The sequence below is a fragment of the Triplophysa dalaica genome, chromosome 17, assembly GCF_015846415.1.
Source record: "Triplophysa dalaica isolate WHDGS20190420 chromosome 17, ASM1584641v1, whole genome shotgun sequence".
NCBI lineage: Eukaryota > Metazoa > Chordata > Actinopteri > Cypriniformes > Nemacheilidae > Triplophysa > Triplophysa dalaica.
The window spans coordinates 1,297,190-1,325,044 of record NC_079558.1 but is presented as its reverse complement, the minus strand read 5'-3'; the positions used below and the strand labels follow the sequence as shown (position 1 = coordinate 1,325,044).

Genomic DNA, 27,855 nt, shown 5'->3' with positions numbered 1-27,855 from the left:
TTTCTAATATCGGTGCCCAGAGTGCTTTGTATGAGGCTGTTATTTTTCTGTAAGCCTAAAGACTTGTTGATGTTTAATGATCATTTATTGTTGAAAAAACTGTTGTCAGTAAATTACATACATGTAAATCTACAGTAAGTTACTAGGAAACTGCTGTCAGCAATTCTGTACTTTCCACAGACATTTTTCACAGTGTGCATTTCCAGAAATGTTGCATAACTGTGGCAAAAATTACTTAACCTTCTTATATCGCCCCGAGAATTGAACCAGCAACCATCTGGTCATGAGTCAGACTCTCAAACCATTAGGCCACGACTGCAACATGGTTAACACATGCTCATTCCCCCTGGTTCCCTATGACGTAACATTCCAACACAAAATACCATGTCATAATTTAGAGTTCAAAAAGAGCTGGATTATTTTGTTTTTGCATGAGAGCTGTTTTAATTTTTAGTTTAAAGTTGAATGTACTTCTACAGACAAAAAAAAGCAAACACACTATACACAAAGACATGCAAACAAAACAAAACCACATCACACGTCACCTTACTGAAGAATGAATAGAAAGGTCCAAACAAACCTGCTGGAGAAATGAAAGACAAGCTGTTGTTTTGGAACACATTAATTTAAAATTCCAAATAGCTAATGTGAACCGTTTATTATTTCACAACAGTATTACAGCATAAAGTGTTACGTTGGACTCAAATAATATAAATCAAATGTAGCCTGTTAACTGTCACCCGTTCTGTTTACGGGAAATCTAAGTTTGCGTCAATATTGTGCATGTAATTTCTAATCGAATTATGCGAAACTATATATCATTGGAAAGGTCTAAGACTCTAGAATACAGATTTCTTCAGTTTTTTTTATAATTTATGTAGGGAGAGTTATTAAGTGTGCTTACATTTTTTATGTATTTTTTCATCAAATGGAAACATAAACATTTTTTTTTTTTTTTTACAATAAACATAACAATATTTTTTTTTGTGTGTGTGTGATTTCTTTTAGCAATAATCGTCTACTTTTCTTTTTTCAAAGGAGACCAACCATACGTCTGTATTCCAAAGAATTCATGAGATACCGCCATATTAGTTCCAACATGCGTTTTCATGTATAGGCTCAAAAGAGCTCCGACAGTAAACAAGTTGTGTTTATTTTTGCATCTCTTTTTCAGAATTATGAACAGAAACACTTTAAATAATTTCCATTTATAGATCTTTTCAAAAAATATGTCTATAAAAACAAAAGACAGACTTTACATTTATAGTCATTTAGCAGACACTTTTATCCAAAGTGACTTACAAATAAGGATTTCAAAGCTAAGGATTTCTTTTGAAAGAAAGAGGAGAATAGATCATTCCACATTCCACAAAAGGGGAACCGATCCAGAGAAGGTACAATTGCACAATAATTTTTTTGTGCAATTGTTACCAGAACTTCTGGAAAATCTGGTTTCGATGATTGTCTGCCCATATCAAGTGCTTATAATATTGTGAATCTGATAGTTCAGCATCACTGTATGCTGGTTATTCTGAAGAATAGAGAATCCATTCTGCAACCTGTATTTAATATCAGGTAAATTTAACTTTTAAATTTAAGGATAGTCTCTTCATTCATCCTTTTCTAAATCACTCTTTACATACAAAATTGTTTGTTGTACTTCATAAACTAATGATTTATTATAGCGAAACAATTACAGTATTTTCTTGTGTATACATGCAGGTGCATGAAGTAAAGTTTGTCACTATGAGGTTTCTTATCGTAAAGTGTGTGTCGATACTGCTGCTGATTAGTGGTGAGTTTTACACATTTCAAAACACAAAACTGAGGGGAAACAATCTGTCAAAATTGTCTAATACAAATAAACTTATGGGATCTTCATATGTTAAATTATGATGTGAACAGTTGAAATCACAGAATGAATTCTACAGTTCTAACATTACGGATACAGCATTATGGTAAAGACAATATTTATTGGCAGCCTAAGCTTATTAGCTGAATAACCAAACAGATCTTTACCCATGACTCCACTAGATGAAATAAATACTTTATACATTTTTTGTTCTGTTGAACACAAAAGGAGACAATTTGAAGAATGTAGGACAGTTCTGGGGTACTTTTGAATACAATTGTATTGTTGCCCTACTGTGGTAGTCAATAGTGGCCAAAAACAGTTTGGTAACAAGCATTCTTCAAAATAGGTTTCTCTTTGGTAATCAAAACAAAGAAATTTATACAGATTTGGAACAACTCGAAGGAGAGTAAATGATGACCGACTTTTCATTTTTGGGTGAAGACTCCCTTTAAAGTAAAATTTTTAACTGTTTGTGGTCTTAAAAGATACAGTAAGTTAGAATCCAAGTTCCATTCCATTCCATTCCATTCCATTTTCTAGCGCTTATCCGAACTACCTCGGGTCACGGGGAGCCTGTGCCTATCTCAGTAGTCATCGGGCATCAAGGCAGGATACACCCTGGATGGAGTGCCAACCCATGAAAAATGAAATTAAACAATAAGCTGATATATTAAATAATTGTATCATAGTAACACTTTATAATTATTTTCTTGTCTTAGATGTTAGAGAACCATGCTCAGAACTCAACTATACTGAGAATGGGTTGCCTGAAAATATGTTGAACCTTTCTGGAGAGGCAGTCGATTCCTTAAATAAATAGTTATTTCCTAGCAAAAGCGGTTTATTCCGTGTAATTAAGCTTCTCATGCATTAAAAAACACAATATGATCTCCTTTCCTGCATCGGTTCCGCTAAAGCCACATCCTTAGCATTATCCTCTGCGCTCTTTTGGTTAAAGATTTCACCATATATCTAGGGTTGCAGGATCTAGAGCAGGGGTCTCCAACCCTGAACAGCTACCATCCTGGGTCCGGTTGCACCAGTTGTGCATAAATTACAACTAAGCCTAGTTTTGGCTTAAATGTGAAGTAGGTTACATCTTACGCAGTACTACATATTTTTGAGTTGCACCATTCAAGTAAATTGAAGCGTAACGTTACATATGAACTAAATATTTACTGAAGCCTCCCATTAGGAATAACTGCAGGAATAAAATAGCACTCTCTGAACTAACTGAAAATCGTATTGTTTCACTCGACATTCTTCAATATTATACAAATATGATAATTCTGACTTTTACAGTCACTTACATTTTTAAATAGAAAACATTATACACCTCAATGTGGTCATCCATATGCCTGTTTTGTGAATTATATTTAATTTTCACAATCTCTTTTTGTTTTTAGATGGCTGGACACAAACAACTTCAGCACCGAGTACAGGTAACTATAGACATATAATTAGAAGATAACTTTTCTTAAATGTTATAAAACAACAATTTTGTTGAAAAATAGTAGTTAAAAAAAAGTAAATTGTTTAAATTAATTTTGTGATATCAGAATCTTCATCAAAACTTTACAATTTCCGTGTATTTTCTTTTAGCTACACCAGTGATATTGAATACATCCATCTCAGGATTCAAAGGTAGTGATGTTCCAGATAACAGAAGTTCCACCATTATTGCTAGTTTGTTTATCATGTCATATCCTATAGCAAAAACAGAATCAATTTTATTTCTTTGTTTTTTTCTATGATAGATATCAGACTGGTGAATGGTAGCAGTGTGTGTTCTGGAAGAGTGGAGGTTCATCATAATGGAGTTTGGGGAACTGTGTGTGATGATCAGTGGGATCTATCAGATGCTGCAGTGGTGTGTAAAGAGCTGGGCTGTGGTGCTGTTATAGAGGCAAAGAGCAATGCTTATTATGGACAAGGTTCAGGACAAATATGGTTGGATGATGTACAATGTAGAGAGTATGAAACTACATTGAAAAACTGTTCAGCACAACCATGGGGATCACACAACTGTGGACACAGTGAAGATGCTGGAATCATCTGCCAATGTATGTGATGTTTTTATTAAACTTATCTGTTTCAGCCTTTTTTGGTATGCTACAGAGTTTAATATAATGTAAAAGAAATTGATTTGTTTATATGATAAACCCTCCGATTCTATAGTTGGCTGGACACAAACATCTGCAGCATCGAGTACAGGTAACTACAGACACTTGAATTAGCATGTAATCTTTAAAATGCATGTTGTTGAAAAGTTTTAAATTTGGTAAAAATTAATATAATAGTTGACTGTATGGTGTTATAGTCTAAAGGTTCTCTTAACCTTCTCTGAACACAAAGAAAGATATTTGGAAGAATGCTCATAACCAACCAAATCTTGACCGATGACTTCACTAGTAGAAAAAATAACTTGAAACTTTTTTGTACCGAGAATGACTCGCATGGAGAGAAGAGGAGTGGAAAACGGGATGTTGAACCTTTCTGGACAGGCTGTCGATTCCTTAAATAAATAGTTATTTCCTCACAAAAGCATTTTATTCCGTGAAATGAAGCTTCTCTTCCATTAAAAAACACAATATGATCTCCTTTCCTGCATCGGTTCCGCTAAAGCCACATCATTAGCATTATCCTCTGCGCTCTTTTGGTTAAAGATTTCACCATATATCTAGGGTTGCAGGATCTAGAGCAGGGGTCTTCAACCCTGAACAGCTACCATCCTGGGGCCGGTTGCACCAGTTGTGCATAAGTTACAACTAAGCCTAGTTTTGACTTAAATATGAAGTAGGTTACATCTTACGCAGTACTACATATTTTTGAGTTGCACCATTCAGGTTAGTTGAAGCGTAACGGTACGTTTTGAACTAAATATTTACCGAAGCCTCCCATTAGGAATAACTGCAGGAATAAAATAGCACTCTCTGAACTAACTGAAAATCGTATTGTTTCACTCGACATACTTCAATAGTTTACACATATGATAATTCTGACATTTACTGTCACTTACATTTTTAAATATAAAACATTATGTGATGACTTTACATTATTAGCAGCTCTAAAAAAATACAGGCCCTAGCGCGCCTCTGTGTGTGCACCCATCTGCTTGTTTTGTGCTTGTCAAAATAAAATACTATTTTAATTTCAATGGCGATTGGCAGTAAAATGAAATCACGAAAATAATGTGTCATTTATTATGATTTCATTGGCCTGTAGTGTTTTTAATCATCATTTGTTTGTAAATCTTGTTTAATTTGAAATATGTAATAAAAAATCTATTATGTTATTCATGATTAGATAAAATTCTATCTAATAAAATGTTTTAAAAATTCACAACATTTCAACACAACCTTTTCTCACGAACTAAAAGGCTGCTATTGGAATATTGGAGGTAACAACATATTATGCGACCACTCATTACTTTAAGGAGAGCTTACGAACTACTAGCTACGTTCTGCCTTAAACGGGTCATCCAAACCATCTTAATCAAGGAGTTCAAGGTCCGTTTGATAAGACAGGTGTGCTGAATTATATTTAATTTTCACAATCTCTTTTTGTTTTTAGACGGCTGGACACAAACAACTTCAGAACCGAGTACAGGTAACTATAGACATATAATTAGAAGATAACTTTTCTTAAATGCTATTAAACAACAATTTTGTTGAAAAATAGTAGGTTGACAAAAATTAATTATTTAAATTAATTTTGTGATATCAGAATCTTCATCAAAACTTTACAATTTCCGTGTATTTTCTTTAAGCTACACCAGTGATATTGAATACATCCATCTCAGGATTCAAAGGTAGTGATGTTCCAGATAACAGAAGTTCCACCATTATTGCTAGTTTGTTTATCATGTTATATCATATAGCAAAAACAGAATCAATTTTATTTCTTTGTTTTTTTCTATGATAGATATCAGACTGGTGAATGGTGGCAGTGTGTGTTCTGGAAGAGTGGAGGTTCATCATAATGGAGTTTGGGGAACTGTGTGTGATGATGCTTGGGATCTATCAGATGCTGCAGTGGTGTGTCGAGAGCTGGGCTGTGGTGATGTTATAGAGGCAAAGAGCAATGCTTATTTTGGACAAGGTTCAGGACAAATATGGTTGGATGATGTAGCGTGTACAGGAAGTGAAGATACACTGAAAAACTGTTCAGCACTACCATGGGGATCACACAACTGTCGACATGGTGAAGATGCTGGAGTCATCTGCCAATGTATGTGATGTTTTTATTAAACTTATCTGTTTTAGCCTTTTTCTAATGCTACAGAGTTTAATATAATGTAAAAAAATACTGATTTGTTACACTATAAACCCTCTGATTATATAGTTAACTCTTTGTGGTCTTAAAGGATAAGCTAGAATCCAAGTTGTAAAACAATAAACTAATACAGTAACACTTTATAATTATATTCTTTTCTGAGTTGTGAGAGACCCATGCTCAGAACTCAACTGTACTCAGGATGAGTGGTGTGGAGAGAAGAGTGGTGTCTACGGCTGTTTCTGTAACAACAACAACAGCCATCTCATATCCCCCTCCGACGCTTTTGGTTTGTCACAATTTGAACAACAATAAACAAGAAATGACCAATCTGCCATCTTTTTGATCAATGCTGATAATCTGTTTGGCGTTTTTTCCTCAGATATCTATGAGACGTGTAAAAGCAGCTCTGGGTTCATCTCTCTGTCTCGCTGTCAGCTCTTTGAAGCTGGTTTTTCTGCTGATCTCTTACACCTGAATGACCCCAGCTGTAGAGGAACAGTCCGGAATGGCAGAGTAGAGTTTAGATTTGACAACAATGACCACATCTGTGGAACAAAGCTTGCGGTATGATTACTCCTTAAATGAATTTATAAATGACACTTGTTGTCAAATCTAATGCAAGTGTGAACCCAACAATAGACAAAGTATGAGGAAACTTTCCCTCTATTTGGGTTCCGACTTGCACGCATCTTTTCACTTACCGTGATCTTTAAATGCTCCAAAGTACAATACTACATAATGGGGGTCAGTAACATGAACCTCAGATTGATGCCTGCTCTTGGATTAAAATATTACTGTATGTTTTCTCCTCCTCAGGCCAATGGCACTCACTTCATCTATGAAAACTTTATTCTCAGTGATCCAGACTTAACGGGTCAGGATTTTCCCATCAGCAGAAAGAGATTTCTGAAGTTGCGTTTTAGCTGTATTTACCACCAGACCCAAGAGCTCTCCATGGACATCCACCCTCTGGGGAGGTGGGACCCACTACATTCTGCTAATCTAAAGTGTTATTAAGCATTCATTTTATGTAAGGATTTTACACAAATCTTCGTTATTACATTTTTCAACAGTGTTGTGAACAGAAACCTTCAAGCACTGGGGACATATCAGCTCAGGATGATTCCATATCGGGACTCCATGTTCTCTGACCCGTTCACTGGCAGTGTGGATGTGGAGCTGAATGAGCCGATTTTTGTGGAAGTGCGTGTCGATGGAGTTGACGGTCGTCAGTTTGTTTCAGTGATTGACACATGTTGGGCGACACCTGTGAATGATCCTCATTCCTCTTTACGCTGGGATCTCATCATTCATGAGTAAGACATTGCTTTGTATATGTATTCTGTAGAGCTGAAATCTCAAGGGTCATATATCATGTCATGTTGATATTCTCAGATGTCCTAATCCAAATGACGACACAGTGGAGCTTCTGCAGAACGGCGTCTCCACATCCAGTCGTTTTTCATTTAGAATGTTCACGTTCACAGCAAACTCCACTATGGTTTTCCTGCACTGCAGAATTCACCTTTGTCTCCTGACCAACAATACCTGCTCATCTGTGAGTTCACAAATCCTTTCATTCCTCAGAAAATAGTTCTGATACTTCCTTTAAATGAATGTATTGTCAAGATTCCTTTTTACTTTGCATTGAATTATCAATGCACCTTGAACATCTTCTTTGTTGATGGTTATTGTTATGTTATCTTCGGCTGAATCTTCCATATTTCATTTACTTTCAATCTTTAGCAATGTTTCCCTGGAATTCATCCGAGAGTGGTCAGATCTCTGGACTTTCACGACACTGCCTCTATTTCTATGGGTCCACTGGTCTGGTCTAAAGGAAACTAAACTGTAAATATCTCCTTATCAGTTATGTGATATCTTTCAATTCTCTCATGAACTGAATTATGTTCTGTTCCTTGTTTAGAGATACATGGATTCGTGAACAAGTGAAGGAGTCTAGTGTCCCATATCAGAGTCACTCAATGTCATTGACTGTTTTGTTCCTGCAAGTTCCTGCATTATATCTACAAAGGACACCCTTTAATAACAAATATTTACATATTAGTTTCCATGCTACACCGATAACTGGCTTTAATTAAGGAGTTGATTTAAAAATTGTTTAATGTGATTGTAAAGGTTTACTGTAATTCTTATGCTTTGTTGATTACATTTGATTGTTGTTTCCGACTTTCCTTTTCCATTCAGTGATAATAATAAAGTTTCATGTTATGATTTATTTGAATGTCATCTTTTTGTAAAATGTTTGTTTGAGTCGAGCAGCCTGCGTCCTCACAATTTATTTTGTAATTTGCTGTGTGAGAGCGACGCTAGAAGGATTGATACAGGAGTCTAGATGTCTCAAGGTATTTATAACTGTAGTTATGAGCTTTTGTTGGAAAATGCAAGTACACATTTTTAGTAAAACATATTACACATTGCAAATGACAGTTATAAAATGGCAGTTCTGAAATATGAACGTGTCGTATTTTGAGCGTTCTTACATTAAGCTATTGTTCTCACCATCCTGCACTGTATCAAAACTCTTGCCCTGCACTAGAAACAGTGGACTGATAAAGATGTAAACCAGACAAATGGAGATTTACACAATGTCACCTTGGAATTATAAGGTTCTATTTGACAGTTTTTTCCAAACTGAGGCAAGTTGTGTATACACTTTAGGGCTTTTTTAGACAACGAAAGGTTCTCTCTAGTTGAACTCTTCTCGGTTCAATTTGTGGGCTCATTCGCACACAACGTGACTAATAAGAATCAGCTTTCTTTGATCTGTTTTTATCTATTCTTACAATGTCTAACATAAAACAATATAGTAAGGTCAAAAAGTCAATAATTTAATTCATGGGGTTTTAACAATAATCAATTCCATGTTATTTCAGTCTTATCTCTAGAGAGAAAACCCGTCACACTTTCTGTGAAAAAAGTCCAGGTCCTACCTAAAATGTACATCTGTATTGTAAAAATATTTAGCATTGCATTTTATTAACAAGAAAATCATTAGGAATATAAAATAAATGTTTTAGAAGAATTCAATGTAACATTTTATACATGACAAAACAATATTACAACTTATTTTTAAGTTTACTTAAAATATAAGTAAACTGTAGGTTTGCTTAAATTGTATTGTTTGAAAAAATGTTTCAGAAAAAAAGGACCTTAGAATTCCAAGCAGAAAAGGATTTGTAGAATTAGGAGTTTCTATCTGCATGTTCCAAAGTTTTCCATTTACAAATGTAAAAAGGATTTTGATATTGTACATCTATTGCATTTCGAACACATTTAGGGTCTCTGTCTTCTTCTATTTATGAAAGTGACTTGTTCCTCATTTCATTTTTCTCTATATGGAATGCAAATCTTGAAGCTCAATATATCGAAACTGCTCAGAATTCAGATCAGATCTTCAAAGGTAACTATTAAATGTTATTCAAGCCATTTTGTTTAAGGCTGTTAAAAATGCTGTTCAAGGAAGCAAAAGATCAAATAAACAATATGTAGGCTTAACCAACAATAGATCCTTTCAGCAGGAATTCCTAAGAAAAGGTTTAGAATTGTTGTGGAATTGCTAGAACTTGGAGCTGGAAATTCTAGTTTTGATCAAGGTCCACCCATATATATCACTAAGCAGTTATAGGATTGTGAATCTGATAGTTCAGCATAACTGTATGTTGTCTGAATCTAGTCTGCAGCGCTATTTAATCTCAGGTAAATTTATCAAAGGGAGATTCTCTTCATTCATCCTATTCTGAGTCTATTGCTGTTTTCGAAATTGTCCATTGTGGTTAAAAAATTTATGGATAAATAATTTAAAAAGAAATTATAATCAATAAAAATGTCATGAAAGGAAAAGAACCATAGATTTAGAAAGCATGTTTTGTTAAGTGTATCTGCATTCACACTACCAGGGAAGGGTTTGGAGAATTGAGCATCTTGATATGGATTCATCCTGACCTGATATTACCCATGGCCAGGTGGAAGATTTTTGTACACAATGCTATTAAACAAAACAAGGGAGTTTATGTTTAGCAATGTCAACCTGGTCAGCATCTAAGAATGGGCAGATCTTCATGGACCTTCATGACACTGCCTCCATATCTATGGGTCCACTGGTCTGGTCTAAAGGAAACTCAGGTAAACATTTCATTTACATTGATGCAGTCATGGCACACTTTTTCCCCAAAGTAACAAAAGCAAGTTTAAGTGTCCAGTGAATTTAAGGCATACATCTATATCACTCTTTTTTTTTAGCTGGGAAACATATGAGTTGTTTCAAACAATGCTCTACCGATAACTTAAGTGTGTCTGTTCTACACATTCATCATGCACTGAACAATGTTGTGTTCCCTGTTCACAGATATTTTGGTCCAAGAACAAGTGAAGGTGTCTATGGCCCCAGCTCGCTGTGTCTCCTTAATGGTTTTGTTTGTTTTGGTCTTAAGTGCTTACATCATCTTCAAGTAGATTTACACAAGTGATGACCTCTCATTTTAAAAGATGTGAAAACTTTTGGTAATGCATATCTGTTGTCTGTTCACACATTGCAAGTGTAAGTGTATGTATTACTGGGATTGAACATTTATTGAACTAAACTGATGTGCGTTATGTGATAGCGTTTATTAATAATAATTAAAGCTTAACAGTATGTCATAATTTTAGCACAGTGATTTGATTATTGTTTCTGACTTTATTTTCAAATACAAGCAATATTTGGTTGATTCAAAATTAGAGTTTTTTTCCTACTGTGGTAGTGGATGATATCCCAAAACTGGAAATGCTAAGATTCTTCGAAATATCTTTCTCTGTGTTCTATAGGAACAAACACATGTGTGCAGGTTTGAAACAAGCTGAGGGTGCGTAAATGATGACAGATTTTTCATTTTTAAACATCTACAAATGCAATATCCATAGGGCTCTATTAACTATAGAAAAACAGCTTGTCTTTTGGAGAATTCTTCTACTTCACCCGAGCAAGAATGTTACAAAAATACCACATTGAAAATAAACATATTATAGGAAATATTGTATTTTTTGTTCTGTTCAACACAAACTAACATATTTTGAAGAATTCAGGAAAGCAAAGAGTTCTCGGGCACCTTTGACTACCATGAAATTCTGAATTTCCACATTGGTACATTGTGCTTAGGCTGATGAAGAGATCTGTCCGAGGTATGGCTGAAGAACTGTCAAAAAACATAGGGGCTAGTTGTCACAAGGGCGTTGACTCTGTAATTGTGAGCTTGTGTGCATTGCAAATGTTTTTTGCTGTAGTTATGCAGCTAGTTAACAGTAACTTACTGCGATTTATGTTTATCTAATTTATTGGCAACAGTTTGTTTAAGGATAAATGATCATTAAACATCAACAAGTCTTTATCTTTAATGAAAAAAATATAAAAGAACAGCCTCATGCAAAGCCTTCTGGGAACCAGAAATCAACATAAACCTTTTTCTGTTTTTTTTCTAATATCGGTGCCCAGAGTGCTTTGTATGAGGCTGTTATTTTTCTGTAAGCCTAAAGACTTGTTGATGTTTAATGATCATTTATTGTTGAAAAAACTGTTGTCAGTAAATTACATACATGTAAATCTACAGTAAGTTACTAGGAAACTGCTGTCAGCAATTCTGTACTTTCCACAGACATTTTTCACAGTGTGCATTTCCAGAAATGTTGCATAACTGTGGCAAAAATTACTTAACCTTCTTATATCGCCCCGAGAATTGAACGAGCAACCATCTGGTCATGAGTCAGACTCTCAAACCATTAGGCCACGACTGCAACATGGTTAACACATGCTCATTCCCCCTGGTTCCCTATGACGTAACATTCCAACACAAAATACCATGTCATAATTTAGAGTTCAAAAAGAGCTGGATTATTTTGTTTTTGCATGAGAGCTGTTTTAATTTTTAGTTTAAAGTTGAATGTACTTCTACAGACAAAAAAAAGCAAACACACTATACACAAAGACATGCAAACAAAACAAAACCACATCACACGTCACCTTACTGAAGAATGAATAGAAAGGTCCAAACAAACCTGCTGGAGAAATGAAAGACAAGCTGTTGTTTTGGAACACATTAATTTAAAATTCCAAATAGCTAATGTGAACCGTTTATTATTTCACAACAGTATTACAGCATAAAGTGTTACGTTGGACTCAAATAATATAAATCAAATGTAGCCTGTTATCTGTCACCCGTTCTGTTTACGGGAAATCTAAGTTTGCGTCAATATTGTGCATGTAATTTCTAATCGAATTATGCGAAACTATATATCATTGGAAAGGTCTAAGACTCTAGAATACAGATTTCTTCAGTTTTTTTTATAATTTATGTAGGGAGAGTAATTAAGTGTGCTTACATTTTTTATGTATTTTTTCATCAAATGGAAACATAAACATTTATTTTTTTTTTTTACAATAAACATAACAATATTTTTTTTTGTGTGTGTGTGATTTCTTTTAGCAATAATCACCTACTTTTCTTTTTTCAAAGGAGACCAACCATACGTCTGTATTCCAAAGAATTCATGAGATACCGCCATATTAGTTCCAACATGCGTTTTCATGTATAGGCTCAAAAGAGCTCCGACAGTAAACAAGTTGTGTTTATTTTTGCATCTCTTTTTCAGAATTATGAACAGAAACACTTTAAATAATTTCCATTTATAGATCTTTTCAAAAAATATGTCTATAAAAACAAAAGACAGACTTTACATTTATAGTCATTTAGCAGACACTTTTATCCAAAGTGACTTACAAATAAGGATTTCAAAGCTAAGGATTCCTTTTGAAAGAAAGAGGAGAATAGATCATTCCACATTCCACAAAAGGGGAACCGATCCAGAGAAGGTACAATTGCACAATAATTTTATTGTGCAATTGTTACCAGAACTTCTGGAAAATCTGGTTTCGATGATTGTCTGCCCATATAAAGTGCTTATAATATTGTGAATCTGATAGTTCAGCATCACTGTATGCTGGTTATTCTGAAGAATAGAGAATCCATTCTGCATCTGTATTTAATATCAGGTAAATTTAACTTTTAAATTTAAGGATAGTCTCTTCATTCATCCTTTTCTAAATCACTCTTTACATACAAAATTGTTTGTTGTACTTCATAAACTAATGATTTATTATAGCGAAACAATTACAGTATTTTGTTGTGTATACATGCAGGTGCATGAAGTAAAGTTTGTCACTATGAGGTTTCTTATCGTATCGTGTGTGTCGATACTGCTGCTGATTAGTGGTGAGTTTTACACATTTCAAAACACAAAACTGAGGGGAAACAATCTGCCTTTTTTGGTATGCTACAGAGTTTAATATAATGTAAAAGAAATTGATTTGTTTATATGATAAACCTTCCGATTCTATAGTTGGCTGGACACAAACATCTGCAGCATCGAGTACAGGTAACTACAGACATTTGAATTAGCATGTAATCTTTAAAATGCATGTTGTTGAAAAGTTTTAAATTTGGTAAAAATTAATATAATAGTTGACTGTATGGTGTTATAGTCTAAAGGTTCTCTTAACCTTCTCTGAACACAAAGAAAGATATTTGGAAGAATGCTCATAACCAACCAAATCTTGACCGATGACTTCACTAGTAGAAAAAATAACTTGAAACTTTTTTGTACCGAGAATGACTCGCATGGAGAGAAGAGGAGTGGAAAACAGGATGTTGAACCTTTCTGGACAGGCAGTCGATCCCTTAAATAAATAGTTATTTCCTCACAAAAGCATTTTATTCCGTGAAATGAAGCTTCTCTTCCATTAAAAAACACAATATGATCTCCTTTCCTGCATCGGTTCCGCTAAAGCCACATCCTTAGCATTATCCTCTGCGCTCTTTTGGTTAAAGATTTCACCATATATCTAGGGTTGCAGGATCTAGAGCAGGGGTCTCCAACCCTGAACAGCTACCATCCTGGGTCCGGTTGCACCAGTTGTGCATAAGTTACAACTAAGCCTAGTTTTGGCTTAAATGTGAAGTAGGTTACATCTTACGCAGTACTACATATTTTTGAGTTGCACCATTCAAGTAAATTGAAGCGTAACGTTACGTATGAACTAAATATTTACTGAAGCCTCCCATTAGGAATAACTGCAGGAATAAAATAGCACTCTCTGAACTAACTGAAAATCGTATTGTTTCACTCGACATTCTTCAATATTATACAAATATGATAATTCTGACTTTTACAGTCACTTACATTTTTAAATAGAAAACATTATACACCTCAATGTGGTCATCCATATGCCTGTTTTGTGAATTATATTTAATTTTCACAATCTCTTTTTGTTTTTAGATGGCTGGACACAAACAACTTCAGCACCGAGTACAGGTAACTATAGACATATAATTAGAAGATAACTTTTCTTAAATGTTATAAAACAACAATTTTGTTGAAAAATAGTAGTTAAAAAAAAGTAAATTGTTTAAATTAATTTTGTGATATCAGAATCTTCATCAAAACTTTACAATTTCCGTGTATTTTCTTTTAGCTACACCAGTGATATTGAATACATCCATCTCAGGATTCAAAGGTAGTGATGTTCCAGATAACAGAAGTTCCACCATTATTGCTAGTTTGTTTATCATGTCATATCCTATAGCAAAAACAGAATCAATTTTATTTCTTTGTTTTTTTCTATGATAGATATCAGACTGGTGAATGGTAGCAGTGTGTGTTCTGGAAGAGTGGAGGTTCATCATAATGGAGTTTGGGGAACTGTGTGTGATGATCAGTGGGATCTATCAGATGCTGCAGTGGTGTGTCGAGAGCTGGGCTGTGGTGCTGTTATAGAGGCAAAGAGCAATGCTTATTTTGGACAAGGTTCAGGACAAATATGGTTGGATGATGTACAATGTAGAGAGTATGAAACTACATTGAAAAACTGTTCAGCACAACCATGGGGATCACACAACTGTGGACACAGTGAAGATGCTGGAATCATCTGCCAATGTATGTGACGTTTTTATTAAACTTATCTGTTTCAGCCTTTTTTGGTATGCTACAGAGTTTAATATAATGTAAAAGAAATTGATTTGTTTATATGATAAACCCTCCGATTCTATAGTTGGCTGGACACAAACATCTGCAGCATCGAGTACAGGTAACTACAGACACTTGAATTAGCATGTAATCTTTAAAATGCATGTTGTTGAAAAGTTTTAAATTTGGTAAAAATTAATATAATAGTTGACTGTATGGTGTTATAGTCTAAAGGTTCTCTTAACCTTCTCTGAACACAAAGAAAGATATTTGGAAGAATGCTCATAACCAACCAAATCTTGACCGATGACTTCACTAGTAGAAAAAATAACTTGAAACTTTTTTGTACCGAGAATGACTCGCATGGAGAGAAGAGGAGTGGAAAACAGGATGTTGAACCTTTCTGGACAGGCAGTCGATTCCTTAAATAAATAGTTATTTCCTCACAAAAGCATTTTATTCCGTGAAATGAAGCTTCTCTTCCATTAAAAAACACAATATGATCTCCTTTCCTGCATCGGTTCCGCTAAAGCCACATCATTAGCATTATCCTCTGCGCTCTTTTGGTTAAAGATTTCACCATATATCTAGGGTTGCAGGATCTAGAGCAGGGGTCTTCAACCCTGAACAGCTACCATCCTGGGGCCGGTTGCACCAGTTGTGCATAAGTTACAACTAAGCCTTGTTTTGACTTAAATATGAAGTAGGTTACATCTTACGCAGTACTACATATTTTTGAGTTGCACCATTCAGGTTAGTTGAAGCGTAACGGTACGTTTGAACTAAATATTTACCGAAGCCTCCCATTAGGAATAACTGCAGGAATAAAATAGCACTCTCTGAACTAACTGAAAATCGAATTGTTTCACTCGACATTCTTCAATAGTTTACACATATGATAATTCTGACATTTACTGTCACTTACATTTTTAAATATAAAACATTATGTGATGACTTTACATTATTAGCAGCTCTAAAAAAATACAGGCCCTAGCGCGCCTCTGTGTGTGCACCCATCTGCTTGTTTTGTGCTTGTCAAAATAAAATACTATTTTAATTTCAATGGCGATTGGCAGTAAAATGAAATCACGAAAATAATGTGTCATTTATTATGATTTCATTGGCCTGTAGTGTTTTTAATCATCATTTGTTTGTAAATCTTGTTTAATTTGAAATATGTAATAAAAAATCGATTATGTTATTCATGATTAGATAAAATTCTATCTAATAAAATGTTTTAAAAATTCACAACATTTCAACACAACCTTTTCTCACGAACTAAAAGGCTGCTATTGGAATATTGGAGGTAACAACATATTATGCGACCACTCATTACTTTAAGGAGAGCTTACGAACTACTAGCTACGTTCTGCCTTAAACGGGTCATCCAAACCATCTTAATCAAGGAGTTCAAGGTCCGTTTGATAAGACAGGTGTGCTGAATTATATTTAATTTTCACAATCTCTTTTTGTTTTTAGATGGCTGGACACAAACAACTTCAGAACCGAGTACAGGTAACTATAGACATATAATTAGAAGATAACTTTTCTTAAATGCTATTAAACAACAATTTTGTTGAAAAATAGTAGGTTGACAAAAATTAATTATTTAAATTAATTTTGTGATATCAGAATCTTCATCAAAACTTTACAATTTCCGTGTATTTTCTTTAAGCTACACCAGTGATATTGAATACATCCATCTCAGGATTCAAAGGTAGTGATGTTCCAGATAACAGAAGTTCCACCATTATTGCTAGTTTGTTTATCATGTTATATCATATAGCAAAAACAGAATCAATTTTATTTCTTTGTTTTTTTCTATGATAGATATCATGCTGGTGAATGGTGGCAGTGTGTGTTCTGGAAGAGTGGAGGTTCATCATAATGGAGTTTGGGGAACTGTGTGTGATGATGCTTGGGATCTATCAGATGCTGCAGTGGTGTGTCGAGAGCTGGGCTGTGGTGATGTTATAGAGGCAAAGAGCAATGCTTATTTTGGACAAGGTTCAGGACAAATATGGTTGGATGATGTAGCGTGTACAGGAAGTGAAGATACACTGAAAAACTGTTCAGCACTACCATGGGGATCACACAACTGTGGACACAATGAAGATGCTGGAGTCATCTGCCAATGTATGTGATGTTTTTATTAAACTTATCTGTTTTAGCCTTTTTCTAATGCTACAGAGTTTAATATAATGTAAAAAAATACTGATTTGTTACACTATAAACCCTCTGATTATATAGTTAACTCTTTGTGGTCCTAAAGGGTAAGCTAGAATCCAAGTTGTAAAACAATAAACTAATACAGTAACACTTTATAATTATATTCTTTTCTGAGTTGTGAGAGACCCATGCTCAGAACTCAACTGTACTCAGGATGAGTGGTGTGGAGAGAAGAGTGGTGTCTACGGCTGTTTCTGTAACAACAACAACAGCCATCTCATATCCCCCTCCGACGCTTTTGGTTTGTCACAATTTGAACAACAATAAACAAGAAATGACCAATCTGCCATCTTTTTGATCGATGCTGATAATCTGTTTGGCGTTTTTTCCTCAGATATCTATGAGACGTGTGAAAGCAGCTCTGGGTTCATCTCTCTGTCTCGCTGTCAGCTCTTTGAAGCTGGTTTTTCTGCTGATCTCTTACACCTGAATGACCCCAGCTGTAGAGGAACGGTCCAGAATGGCAGAGTAGAGTTTAGATTTGACAACAATGACCACATCTGTGGAACAAAGCTTGCGGTATGATTACTCCTTAAATGAATTTATAAATGACACTTGTTGTCAAATCAAATGCAAGTGTGAACCCAACAATAGACAAAGTATGAGGAAACTTTCCCTCTATTTGGGTTCCGACTTGCACGCATCTTTTCACTTACCGTGATCTTTAAATGCTCCAAAGTACAATACTACATAATGGGGGTCAGTAACATGAACCTCAGATTGATGCCTGCTCTTGGATTAAAATATTACTGTATGTTTTCTCCTCCTCAGGCCAATGGCACTCACTTCATCTATGAAAACTTTATTCTCAGTGATCCAGACTTAACGGGTCTGGATTTTCCCATCAGCAGAAAGAGATTTCTGAAGTTGCGTTTTAGCTGTATTTACCACCAGACCCAAGAGCTCTCCATGGACATCCACCCTCTGGGGAGGTGGGACCCACTACATTCTGCTAATCTAAAGTGTTATTAAGCATTCATTTTATGTAAGGATTTTACACAGATCTTCGTTATTACATTTTTCAACAGTGTTGTGAACAGAAACCTTCAAGCACTGGGGACATATCAGCTCAGGATGATTCCATATCGGGACTCCATGTTCTCTGACCCGTTCACTGGCAGTGTGGATGTGGAGCTGAATGAGCCGATTTTTGTGGAAGTGCGTGTCGATGGAGTTGACGGTCGTCAGTTTGTTTCAGTGATTGACACATGTTGGGCGACACCTGTGAATGATCCTCATTCCTCTTTACGCTGGGATCTCATCATTCATGAGTAAGACATTGCTTTGTATATGTATTCTGTAGAGCTGAAATCTCAAGGGTCATATATCATGTCATGTTGATATTCTCAGATGTCCTAATCCAAATGACGACACAGTGGAGCTTCTGCAGAACGGCGTCTCCACATCCAGTCGTTTTTCATTTAGAATGTTCACGTTCACAGCAAACTCCACTATGGTTTTCCTGCACTGCAGAATTCACCTTTGTCTCCTGACCAACAATACCTGCTCATCTGTGAGTTCACAAATCCTTTCATTCCTCAGAAAATAGTTCTGATACTTCCTTTAAATGAATGTATTGTAAAGATTCCTTTTTACTTTGCATTGAATTATCAATGCACCTTGAACATCTTCTTTGTTGATGGTTATTGTTATGTTATCTTCGGCTGAATCTTCCATATTTCATTTACTTTCAATCTTTAGCAATGTTTCCCTGGAATTCATCCGAGAGTGGTCAGATCTCTGGACTTTCACGACACTGCCTCTATTTCTATGGGTCCACTGGTCTGGTCTAAAGGAAACTAAACTGTAAATATCTCCTTTTCAGTTATGTGATATCTTTCAATTCTCTCATGAACTGAATTATGTTCTGTTCCTTGTTTAGAGATACATGGATTCGTGAACAAGTGAAGGAGTCTAGTGTCCCATATCAGAGTCACTCAATGTCATTGACTGTTTTGTTCCTGCAAGTTCCTGCATTATATCTACAAAGGACACCCTTTAATAACAAATATTTACATATTAGTTTCCACTCTACACCGATAACTGGCTTTAATTAAGGAGTTGATTTAAAAATTGTTTAATGTGATTGTAAAGGTTTACTGTAATTCTTATGCTTTGTTGATTACATTTGATTGTTGTTTCCGACTTTCCTTTTCCATTCAGTGATAATAATAAAGTTTCATGTTATGATTTATTTGAATGTCATCTTTTTGTAAAATGTTTGTTTGAGTCGAGCAGCCTGCGTCCTCACAATTTATTTTGTAATTTGCTGTGTGAGAGCGACGCTAGAAGGATTGACACAGGAGTCTAGATGTCTCAAGGTATTTATAACTGTAGTTATGAGCTTTTGTAGGAAAATTGCAAGTACACATTTTTAGTAAAACATATTACACATTGCCAATGACAGTTATAAAATGGCAGTTCTGAAATATGAACGTGTCGTATTTTGAGCGTTCTTACATTAAGCTATTGTTCTCATCATCCTGCACTGTATCAAAACTCTTGCCCTGCACTAGAAACAGTGGACTGATAAAGATGTAAACCAGACAAATGGAGATTTACACAATGTCACCTTGGAATTATAAGGTTCTATTTGACAGTTTTTTCCAAACTGAGGCAAGTTGTGTATACACTTTAGGGCTTTTTTAGACAACGAAAGGTTCTCTCTAGTTGAACTCTTCTCGGTTCAATTTGTGGGCTCATTCGCACACAACGTGACTAAAAAGAATCAGCTTTCTTTGATCTGTTTTTATCTATTCTTACAATGTCTAACATAAAACAATATAGTAAGGTCAAAAAGTCAATAATTTAATTCATGGGGTTTTAACAATAATCATTCCATGTTATTTCAGTCTTATCTCTAGAGAGAAAACCCGTCACACTTTCTGTCGAAAAAAGTCCAGGTCCTACCTAAAATGTACATCTGTATTGTAAAAATATTTAGCATTGCATTTTATTAACAAGAAAATCATTAGGAATATAAAATAAATGTTTTAGAAGAATTTAATTTAACATTTTATACATGGCAAAACAATATTACAACTTATTTTGAAGTTTACTTAAATTATAAGTAAACTGTAGGTTTGCTTAAAATGTATTGTTTGAAAAAATGTTTCAGAAAAAAAGGACCTTAGAATTCCAAGCAGAAAAGGATTTGTAGAATTAGGAGTTTCTATCTGCATGTTCCAAAGTTTACATTTACAAATGTAAAAAGGATTTTGATATTGTAAATCTATTGCATTTGAAACTCAATATATCGAAACTGCTCAGAATTCAGATCAAACCTTCAAAGGTAACTATTAAATGTTATTCAAGCCATTTTGTTGAAGGCTGTTAAAAATGCTGTTCAAGGAAGCAAAAGATCAAATAAACAATATCTAGGCTTAACCAACAATAGATCCTTTCAGCAGGAATTCCTAAGAAAAGGTTTTAGAATTGTTGTGGAATTGCTAGAACTTGGAGCTGGAAATTCTAGTTTTGATCAAGGTCCACCCATATATATCACTAAGCAGTTATAGGATTGTGAATCTGATAGTTCAGCATAACTGTATGCTGGTTATTCTGAAGAACAGAGAATCTAGTCTGCAGCGTTATTTAATCTCAGGTAAATTTATCAAAGGGAGATTCTCTTCATTCATCCTGAGTCTATTTCTGTTTTCAAAATTGTCCATTGTGGTTAAAAATTGTATGCCTAAATAATTTAAAAAGAAATAATAATCAATAAAAATGTCATGAAAGGAAAAGAACCATAGGTTTATGCATTTTTTGTTGCATGTGTCTGCAGGAGCGAGAACAAAATTCGGTCACTATGAGGTTTCTTATCTTGTTGTGTGTTTTGCTGCTGATTAATGGTGAGAGTTTTACATCTTTCAAGACATGAAATTGACAGGAAATAATCCGTCACAATTGACTAATTCAGGCAACTTTTAAAGCATGACCCTTTTGGATAAACTTAATGTAAAATGAATATGTACTTATTTTTTATTAACAGGTCAAATCACAAAAGGACAACTACAAGGTAATCATGATGATAAAAGTTGATAATACATGTTGAACTGAACTTCAGAAAAAGTGCTGGCATATTTTGCTTTTCAAAAAACTTTGAATTAACAACAGGAAATATGATACTTACAGTTTTTCAACTTTTTTATTGTTGTATCATTTTTTGGATCAATGCAGCAGATATCAGGCTGGTGAATGGTGGCAGTGTGTGTTCTGGAAGAGTTGAGGTTCTTCATAATGGAGTTTGGGGAACTGTGTGTGATGATGGTTGGGATCTATCAAATGCTGCAGTGGTCTGTAAAGAGCTGGGCTGTGGTGCTGTTATAGAGGCAAAGAGCAATGCTTATTTTGGACAAGGTTCAGGTCAAATATGGTTGGATGATGTACAGTGTAGAGAGAATGAAACTACACTGAAAAACTGTTCAGCACAACCATGGGGATCACACAACTGTGTACACAGTGAAGATGCTGGAGTCATCTGCCAAAGTGAGTTAAAACATATTCCATATTTTATTTATACACATGTTACCCTGAGTGCTAATACCAGGCTAAAGTCACAAAGTCTGATTTTGAGATAACACACATCAGTTGTTTTAACCAGTATTTGCAGAATGATTTCAATTATGGCCTTTCTCAGACAATATTAAAGATATCAAGATTATTTTTTACAGAATGATCATTACATTATATGGACATGTCCACATCAGGATTCAAAGGTTATGATGTTTAAGATGATAGAAGTTGCACCATTACTCCCTGTTTGTTTATCGTGTTATTAAGGCTATATCTTTTAGAAAATAAATGTTTTTTTTGTACTTTTTGATAATAGATGTAAGACTGGTGAATGGTGGCAGTGTGTGTTCTGGAAGAGTTGAGGTTCTTCATAATGGAGTTTGGGGAACTGTGTGTGATGATGGTTGGGATCTATCAGATGCTGCAGTGGTGTGTCGAGAGCTGGGCTGTGGTGCTGTTATAGAGGCAAAGAGCAATGCTTATTTTGGACAAGGTTCAGGACAAATATGGTTGGATGATGTACAGTGTAGAGGGAATGAAACATCACTGAAAAACTGTTCAGCACAACCATGGGGATCACACGACTGTGGACATAATGAAGATGCTGGAGTCATCTGCCAATGTGAGTGACAATATCTTTCCACTTATAAAAACAATGTTCTCTCTTTTACGAAAATAAATAATAATTTAAAAACTGTATTTCTTTTAGTGGGCTGGATGCAAACAACCGTGGCTCCACGTAATTAAAAACCCACTACACAGAATCTGCACTTGTTTTAAAGGATATTATTTCACTGTTATAAAGAGAAAGTGAATATACCTGTTATGAAAATAATATAATAGAACTGTCTTGTATTCTGTTTAGTTAGCTGGACACCAACAACCGCAGCACCACTTACAGGTTATTATAGACACTTCAATTACAAGCAGCTCTTTCTTTCTTTTAAAACTGAATAAATGAACATCTATGGCAAATTCATGGGGATATTACCCCATTCTGAATGAATAGTTATGAACTAAATAGATAACCTACAGTCTTAATGTCATTACAGCATTACAGACAGAAAAAGTTTATTATAAAAAAATTTCAAGATATATTTGTCACGGAAGAATTTAACAACCTCTCCTTTCTTTAGTGGGCCGGACACAAACAACTGCAGCTCCTAATACAGGTAATTACAGATATTTAAATAACAAATAGATCTTTCTTTCTCATGGGCTTTTAATGTACATCCTTTGTTGTACAGGAGATTAACAGACGTGAATATATATCAAATGTGCAAATGTAAATGATAAAAAAATCACCCTGCATTAAATAACTAGACATAGGGGTGTCACAATACACCAGTATTGAAAATAACTGTAAGATTACAAAACATAATTATTAACATTAAGTCAAGTCTACACATATTGTAGTATCATAAATTGGTCTGCACCCATTTAAAATGTTGCCTTAAAGAGTCACAATGCATGCAAACTCTTGGTCACATCATGTAAGGCATATGAACTCCACTATTATCATCATAATTTTGAATGATATTTTACGTTTAGCATGCTATTACACATCATATAATACAAAACATCAGACATGTGAATCGTAACTGGTCTCACGATTAATTTCGATTACATTTGTCATGTCAATGATTTAATTCTATTCATCACGATGCGCTGCATACTTGATTTTGAATATTATTGAACAAGAAAATCTGTGTCGCACGCTTGATAACACGAGTGAAGCAGTGTGCCATCCATTACGCGTAGATTTAGCGCTTTACATCTTAATCAACTTTCATCAGTAGTCAAAGTTCAGAAATACCGGTATCTGAAAATGTGCTTTAAATATATACATTTAATGCAAAGTTTTCAACTATACAATAAGACATAATACGAATACCCTATTTACTATAGTAACCGTTGGTACATATTATATTTAATTGCATTTTTTAATAATTTATTGTCTCTTTTTATTGAGTATAATCCACATCAGCATCGCCATGCATCATACAAACAATTATATTCAGCAGCCCTTTATACAGTAAAACATACATCTGACACTTTCTTCTATTTTCTTGTTTTGATGATAACAGATATCAGGCTGATGAATGGTGGCAGTGTGTGTTCTGGAAGAGTTGAGGTTCATCACAATGGAGTTTGGGGAACTGTGTGTGATGATGGTTGGGATCTATCAGATGCTGCAGTGGTGTGTAAAGAGCTGGGCTGTGGTGCTGTTATAGAGGCAAAGAGCAATGCTTATTTTGGACAAGGTTCAGGACAAATATGGTTGGATGATGTACAGTGTAGAGGGAATGAAACTACACTGAAAAACTGTTCAGCACGTCCATGGGGATCACACGACTGTGGACACAGTGAAGATGCTGGAGTCATCTGCCAATGTGAGTTTAATTATTTTGGTCGGGATGTTGTGCATTTTGTATTCTAGAGTGCTGATTCAGTTTAACTATGATGTTTCTGCATTTGTACTGTAGTTTAAAAGTTGTGATGTAATTAAATATGAAGGAAAGGCAAATTAACTACTGAATATTAAAAAAATCTATACTTGATTTTATAATGTTTTTTTACTCTGTTCTTGTCTCAGCTACAAGAAACCCATGCTCAGAACTCAACTGTACTCAGGATGAGTGGTGTGGAGAAAAGGATGATGTTTACGGCTGTTTCTGTAACAAAAACAACAACACCCATCTAATGTCCAGCTTTGACACTTTCGGTTTGTCACAATTTGATCAACCATAAAAACAAGTAATAACCGATCTGTTATCTTTTAAATCGTACTGTTTTCCTCAGATATCTATGAGACGTGTGAAAGCAGTTCTGGGTTCATGTCTCTGTCTCGCTGTCAGCTCTTTGAAGCTGGTTTTTCTGCGGATCTCTTACACCTGAATGACCCCAGCTGTACAGGAACAGTCCAGAATGGCAGAGTAGAGTTCAGATTTGACAACAATGACCACATCTGTGGTACAAGTCTTATGGTAAGATCACCATTTAAATTATTATGATCTCATAACTCATAAATGTCACAATGGCTACTGAATAGTTTGAAGGACGATTTGGTCAAATTTTTTATAAATTTACAGATAAAAAAAACTAATTCATGTAACAGAAGCAAGTCTCAACATGAAGAATTTTATTTAATTTTACGAAGTCACATCACTGGGAAATGTTAAACTTGGCTGTTTATTGTGATTTATATTCGCATGGAATGGCTTCCATGAAAACAAGAAATGGCTTACAGAAAACAAATGTAGCTCCAGACTTGATTTCATCCATTCCTGAACGGATTGGACTTGTTAAAAAGTTGGGTATCGCTAACAAAATTACTTTTCAGCGACAGATTGCTGGGGGGAGGAGCAAAAATGGGTTCCTGTAGCTCCACCCTCTTCCAATTCTAACAGTAAGAGGAGGCATTCCGAGTGAGGAAGGGGTGTTAACGCTTTTGATTAAAGATTATGAGGGCACATAAATAAATAAAAATAATGAAGTTCACAGATAACATATTTGAAAATTAATAGTTCAATATTTCTTAAAAAATTTGATAATCAAAAAATGGATGATTTTGATTTTATGGTGTCTTTAAACTGGGAGTCAAAACCCATGACCTTTGGCATAGAGGGAAAGAATAGATTTATTTCTTCTCAAAAAACGGTGCTTCTGTAATACCACATGTATTTAAGATAAGATAATACTGTTCATTGCTGTACGTCTCTCTTACAGGCCAATGGCACTCACTTCATCTATGAAAACTTTATTCTCAGTGATCCAGACTTAACAGGTCTGGAAGGTTCAATTAGCAGAAAGAGAATCCTGAAACTGCTTTTCAGCTGTATCTACCAGCAAACCCAAACACTTTCAATAGACATCAACCCTCTGGGAAGGTGAAACTTATTATGTTCCGTTGACCTAAAGGTTTATTATCTGTTTAATTTGAAAGGATTAAACTTTTCTTTTACATTTAAACAGCATTGTGCAGAAACAACTTCCTGCTGGTCAGGGGACATATCAGGTCAGGATGGTTCCATATCAGGATGCTCAGTTCTCCAAGCCGTTCAATGGTAGTGCGGATGTTGAGGTGGACCAGAAGATTTTTGTGGAAGTGCGTGTTGATGGAGTTGACGGTCATCAGTTTGCTTCAGTGATTGACACATGTTGGGCGACACCTGTCAATGATGCTCAGTCCTCTCTCCGCTGGGATCTCATCGTTGGCGAGTAAGACAATGCAATTTTTTTTTGAAAGCTAATACTTATTGCGGTCATATCATTTCATGTCAATTTTCTCAGGTGTCCCAATCCAAATGAGGACACAGTGGAGCTTCTGCAGAACGGAGTCTCCACATCTAGCCGTTTTTCATTCAGGATGTTTATCTTCATTGCAAACTCAGCAGAAGTTTATCTGCATTGCAACATACATCTTTGTCTTCTGACCTACAACGACTGCTCAGCTGTGGGTTCACAAATCATCTTATTTCTATATTATCTTTAACATGACAAGTTCAAATTTATTATTTAAATAGACATACTTTGAATTGTCGTTGTTAAAGAACGTTTGTTCATTACATTCCTTGAGATGGATTTTGCGAAAGTAGTTCAAGACTAGGAGCAGTGTTGGTTGTAACTAGTTACCAAGTATGTAGTTACTGTAATTTAATTACTTTTTCCTTAACAAGTAAAGCAAGGGATCACTCTTATGTTTTCCGTAATTTTATTACAGGTACTTATGATGTAATTACACTAAATAATGTTTCATGTATACAAAAGTGTAATTGACATCCAAATTCAAAGTCTAACTTTAAAATGCATTCACTTATGTATCTTTCTCACATTTGTAATACTTTAGTCATTTAATAAGAGTACATTGTTTAGTTTTATATTATTTGTTTGAATGAATTAAGAGTCGTTTCATCTCTATCCTTGAATTTTATTAAATAATTATAATCACTAATAAGTAATTCAATACTTTTGGAGAGAGTAATTTGTATATTAATCTAATTACAATATTGAATATCTAATTGGTAACTATAAAAAATTGCTTTTTCAAAGTAACTTACCCAACACTGACAAGGAGTTAATTGTTTTTGTACACCAGTTTGTGTGCTTTCTTGTAACTTTAAAGAGGTTTTGTTTATTTTCCGTTTTAATCTTTAGCATTGTTACCCTGGACGTCACCCCAGAGAGCGCAGATCTCTGGCCTCTCATGACAGTGCTGACATATCTATTGGTCCACTGGTCCGCTCTAAAGAGATTTGAGGTGAACATTAAAATATGGTTTTGTGTAATACTTTATGATCAATTCTTACATTATTACTTAAATTTAAGACCAAATAAATTTTAAATATTTATTTAGATTTTTCACATATTTTGTGCAATGAATTTTTCTTGTTATACCTGTTCACAGGTGGTTTCCAGAACAAGTGAAGATGTCTAGAGCTGAGGTCTGTGGCGCCATGAAAAAGCAACATCTTCTAGATTTACAAAAAAGATCAACTCTTTGTCACATTAATTAATTCTTAACCTTGTCTTTTTCCACAGTAATTTTATAATCAATTATTGGCAATAATTTAGACTATTTGCATTTGCTGATTTATTTGAACTAATGGTAGGCCTAAGTGTGATTTAGAAATGAGGGTGAAATAAAGAGCTTCCTATTAATATTTCCTACAAATAATTTTGTAAAATTCTTCTATAAAACCTTAAATTTACTTCTCCACTCAAAAAAAGGTGAATTGTTTCATTTCCTTGACATACATTTCCACACAACTGAACAAATTTATCTGAACTAAAACATTTTTTACAAGTAATGACCAAGTTGAAACAACTCATTTTGATCAAACTCACACTGAAATAATCCATTAGGGCGGGTTAGGTAGTGAATTTCAATTTGCTTGGACAAATATTTTCATTTACAGTACAGTGTGTAATAAAAGATGCTGTCAGAAAGCACCAGCTCAGTT

At 34.8% G+C, this 27,855-nt stretch overlaps 2 protein-coding genes across 2 annotated transcripts in view; both read left to right on the top strand.

Moving 5' to 3' along the window:
• Window positions 1–19,571, top strand: part of LOC130439384 (deleted in malignant brain tumors 1 protein-like) — a 41,668-nt gene extending 22,097 nt beyond the window's left edge. Inside the window, exons 48-77 of the mRNA XM_056771993.1 lie at window positions 1,723–1,795; window positions 3,262–3,297; window positions 3,458–3,499; window positions 3,613–3,918; window positions 4,034–4,069; window positions 5,429–5,464; window positions 5,625–5,666; window positions 5,780–6,085; window positions 6,294–6,419; window positions 6,513–6,697; window positions 6,950–7,110; window positions 7,207–7,449; window positions 7,529–7,691; window positions 7,880–7,978; window positions 13,326–13,398; window positions 13,526–13,561; window positions 14,462–14,497; window positions 14,658–14,699; window positions 14,813–15,118; window positions 15,234–15,269; window positions 16,628–16,663; window positions 16,824–16,865; window positions 16,979–17,284; window positions 17,493–17,618; window positions 17,712–17,896; window positions 18,149–18,309; window positions 18,406–18,648; window positions 18,728–18,890; window positions 19,079–19,183; window positions 19,260–19,571. Of these exons, the coding sequence (XP_056627971.1) occupies window positions 1,723–1,795; window positions 3,262–3,297; window positions 3,458–3,499; window positions 3,613–3,918; window positions 4,034–4,069; window positions 5,429–5,464; window positions 5,625–5,666; window positions 5,780–6,085; window positions 6,294–6,419; window positions 6,513–6,697; window positions 6,950–7,110; window positions 7,207–7,449; window positions 7,529–7,691; window positions 7,880–7,978; window positions 13,326–13,398; window positions 13,526–13,561; window positions 14,462–14,497; window positions 14,658–14,699; window positions 14,813–15,118; window positions 15,234–15,269; window positions 16,628–16,663; window positions 16,824–16,865; window positions 16,979–17,284; window positions 17,493–17,618; window positions 17,712–17,896; window positions 18,149–18,309; window positions 18,406–18,648; window positions 18,728–18,890; window positions 19,079–19,180 (3,747 nt within the window). The 3' untranslated portion in view covers window positions 19,181–19,183; window positions 19,260–19,571. The remainder of the gene's footprint in view (window positions 1–1,722; window positions 1,796–3,261; window positions 3,298–3,457; window positions 3,500–3,612; window positions 3,919–4,033; window positions 4,070–5,428; window positions 5,465–5,624; window positions 5,667–5,779; window positions 6,086–6,293; window positions 6,420–6,512; window positions 6,698–6,949; window positions 7,111–7,206; window positions 7,450–7,528; window positions 7,692–7,879; window positions 7,979–13,325; window positions 13,399–13,525; window positions 13,562–14,461; window positions 14,498–14,657; window positions 14,700–14,812; window positions 15,119–15,233; window positions 15,270–16,627; window positions 16,664–16,823; window positions 16,866–16,978; window positions 17,285–17,492; window positions 17,619–17,711; window positions 17,897–18,148; window positions 18,310–18,405; window positions 18,649–18,727; window positions 18,891–19,078; window positions 19,184–19,259) is intronic.
• A 117-nt stretch (window positions 19,572–19,688) lies between these two features.
• Window positions 19,689–27,151, top strand: LOC130439383 (deleted in malignant brain tumors 1 protein-like). Its single transcript, XM_056771992.1, has 13 exons — window positions 19,689–19,698; window positions 21,557–21,865; window positions 22,209–22,514; window positions 22,602–22,631; window positions 22,758–22,793; window positions 23,029–23,064; window positions 23,980–24,285; window positions 24,489–24,617; window positions 24,695–24,879; window positions 25,622–25,782; window positions 25,868–26,113; window positions 26,186–26,348; window positions 27,050–27,151. The coding sequence occupies exons 1-13, from the start codon at window positions 19,689–19,691 to the stop codon at window positions 27,149–27,151; spliced, it is 2,019 nt and encodes a 672-aa protein (XP_056627970.1).
• The last annotated feature ends 704 nt before the right edge of the window (window positions 27,152–27,855 follow it).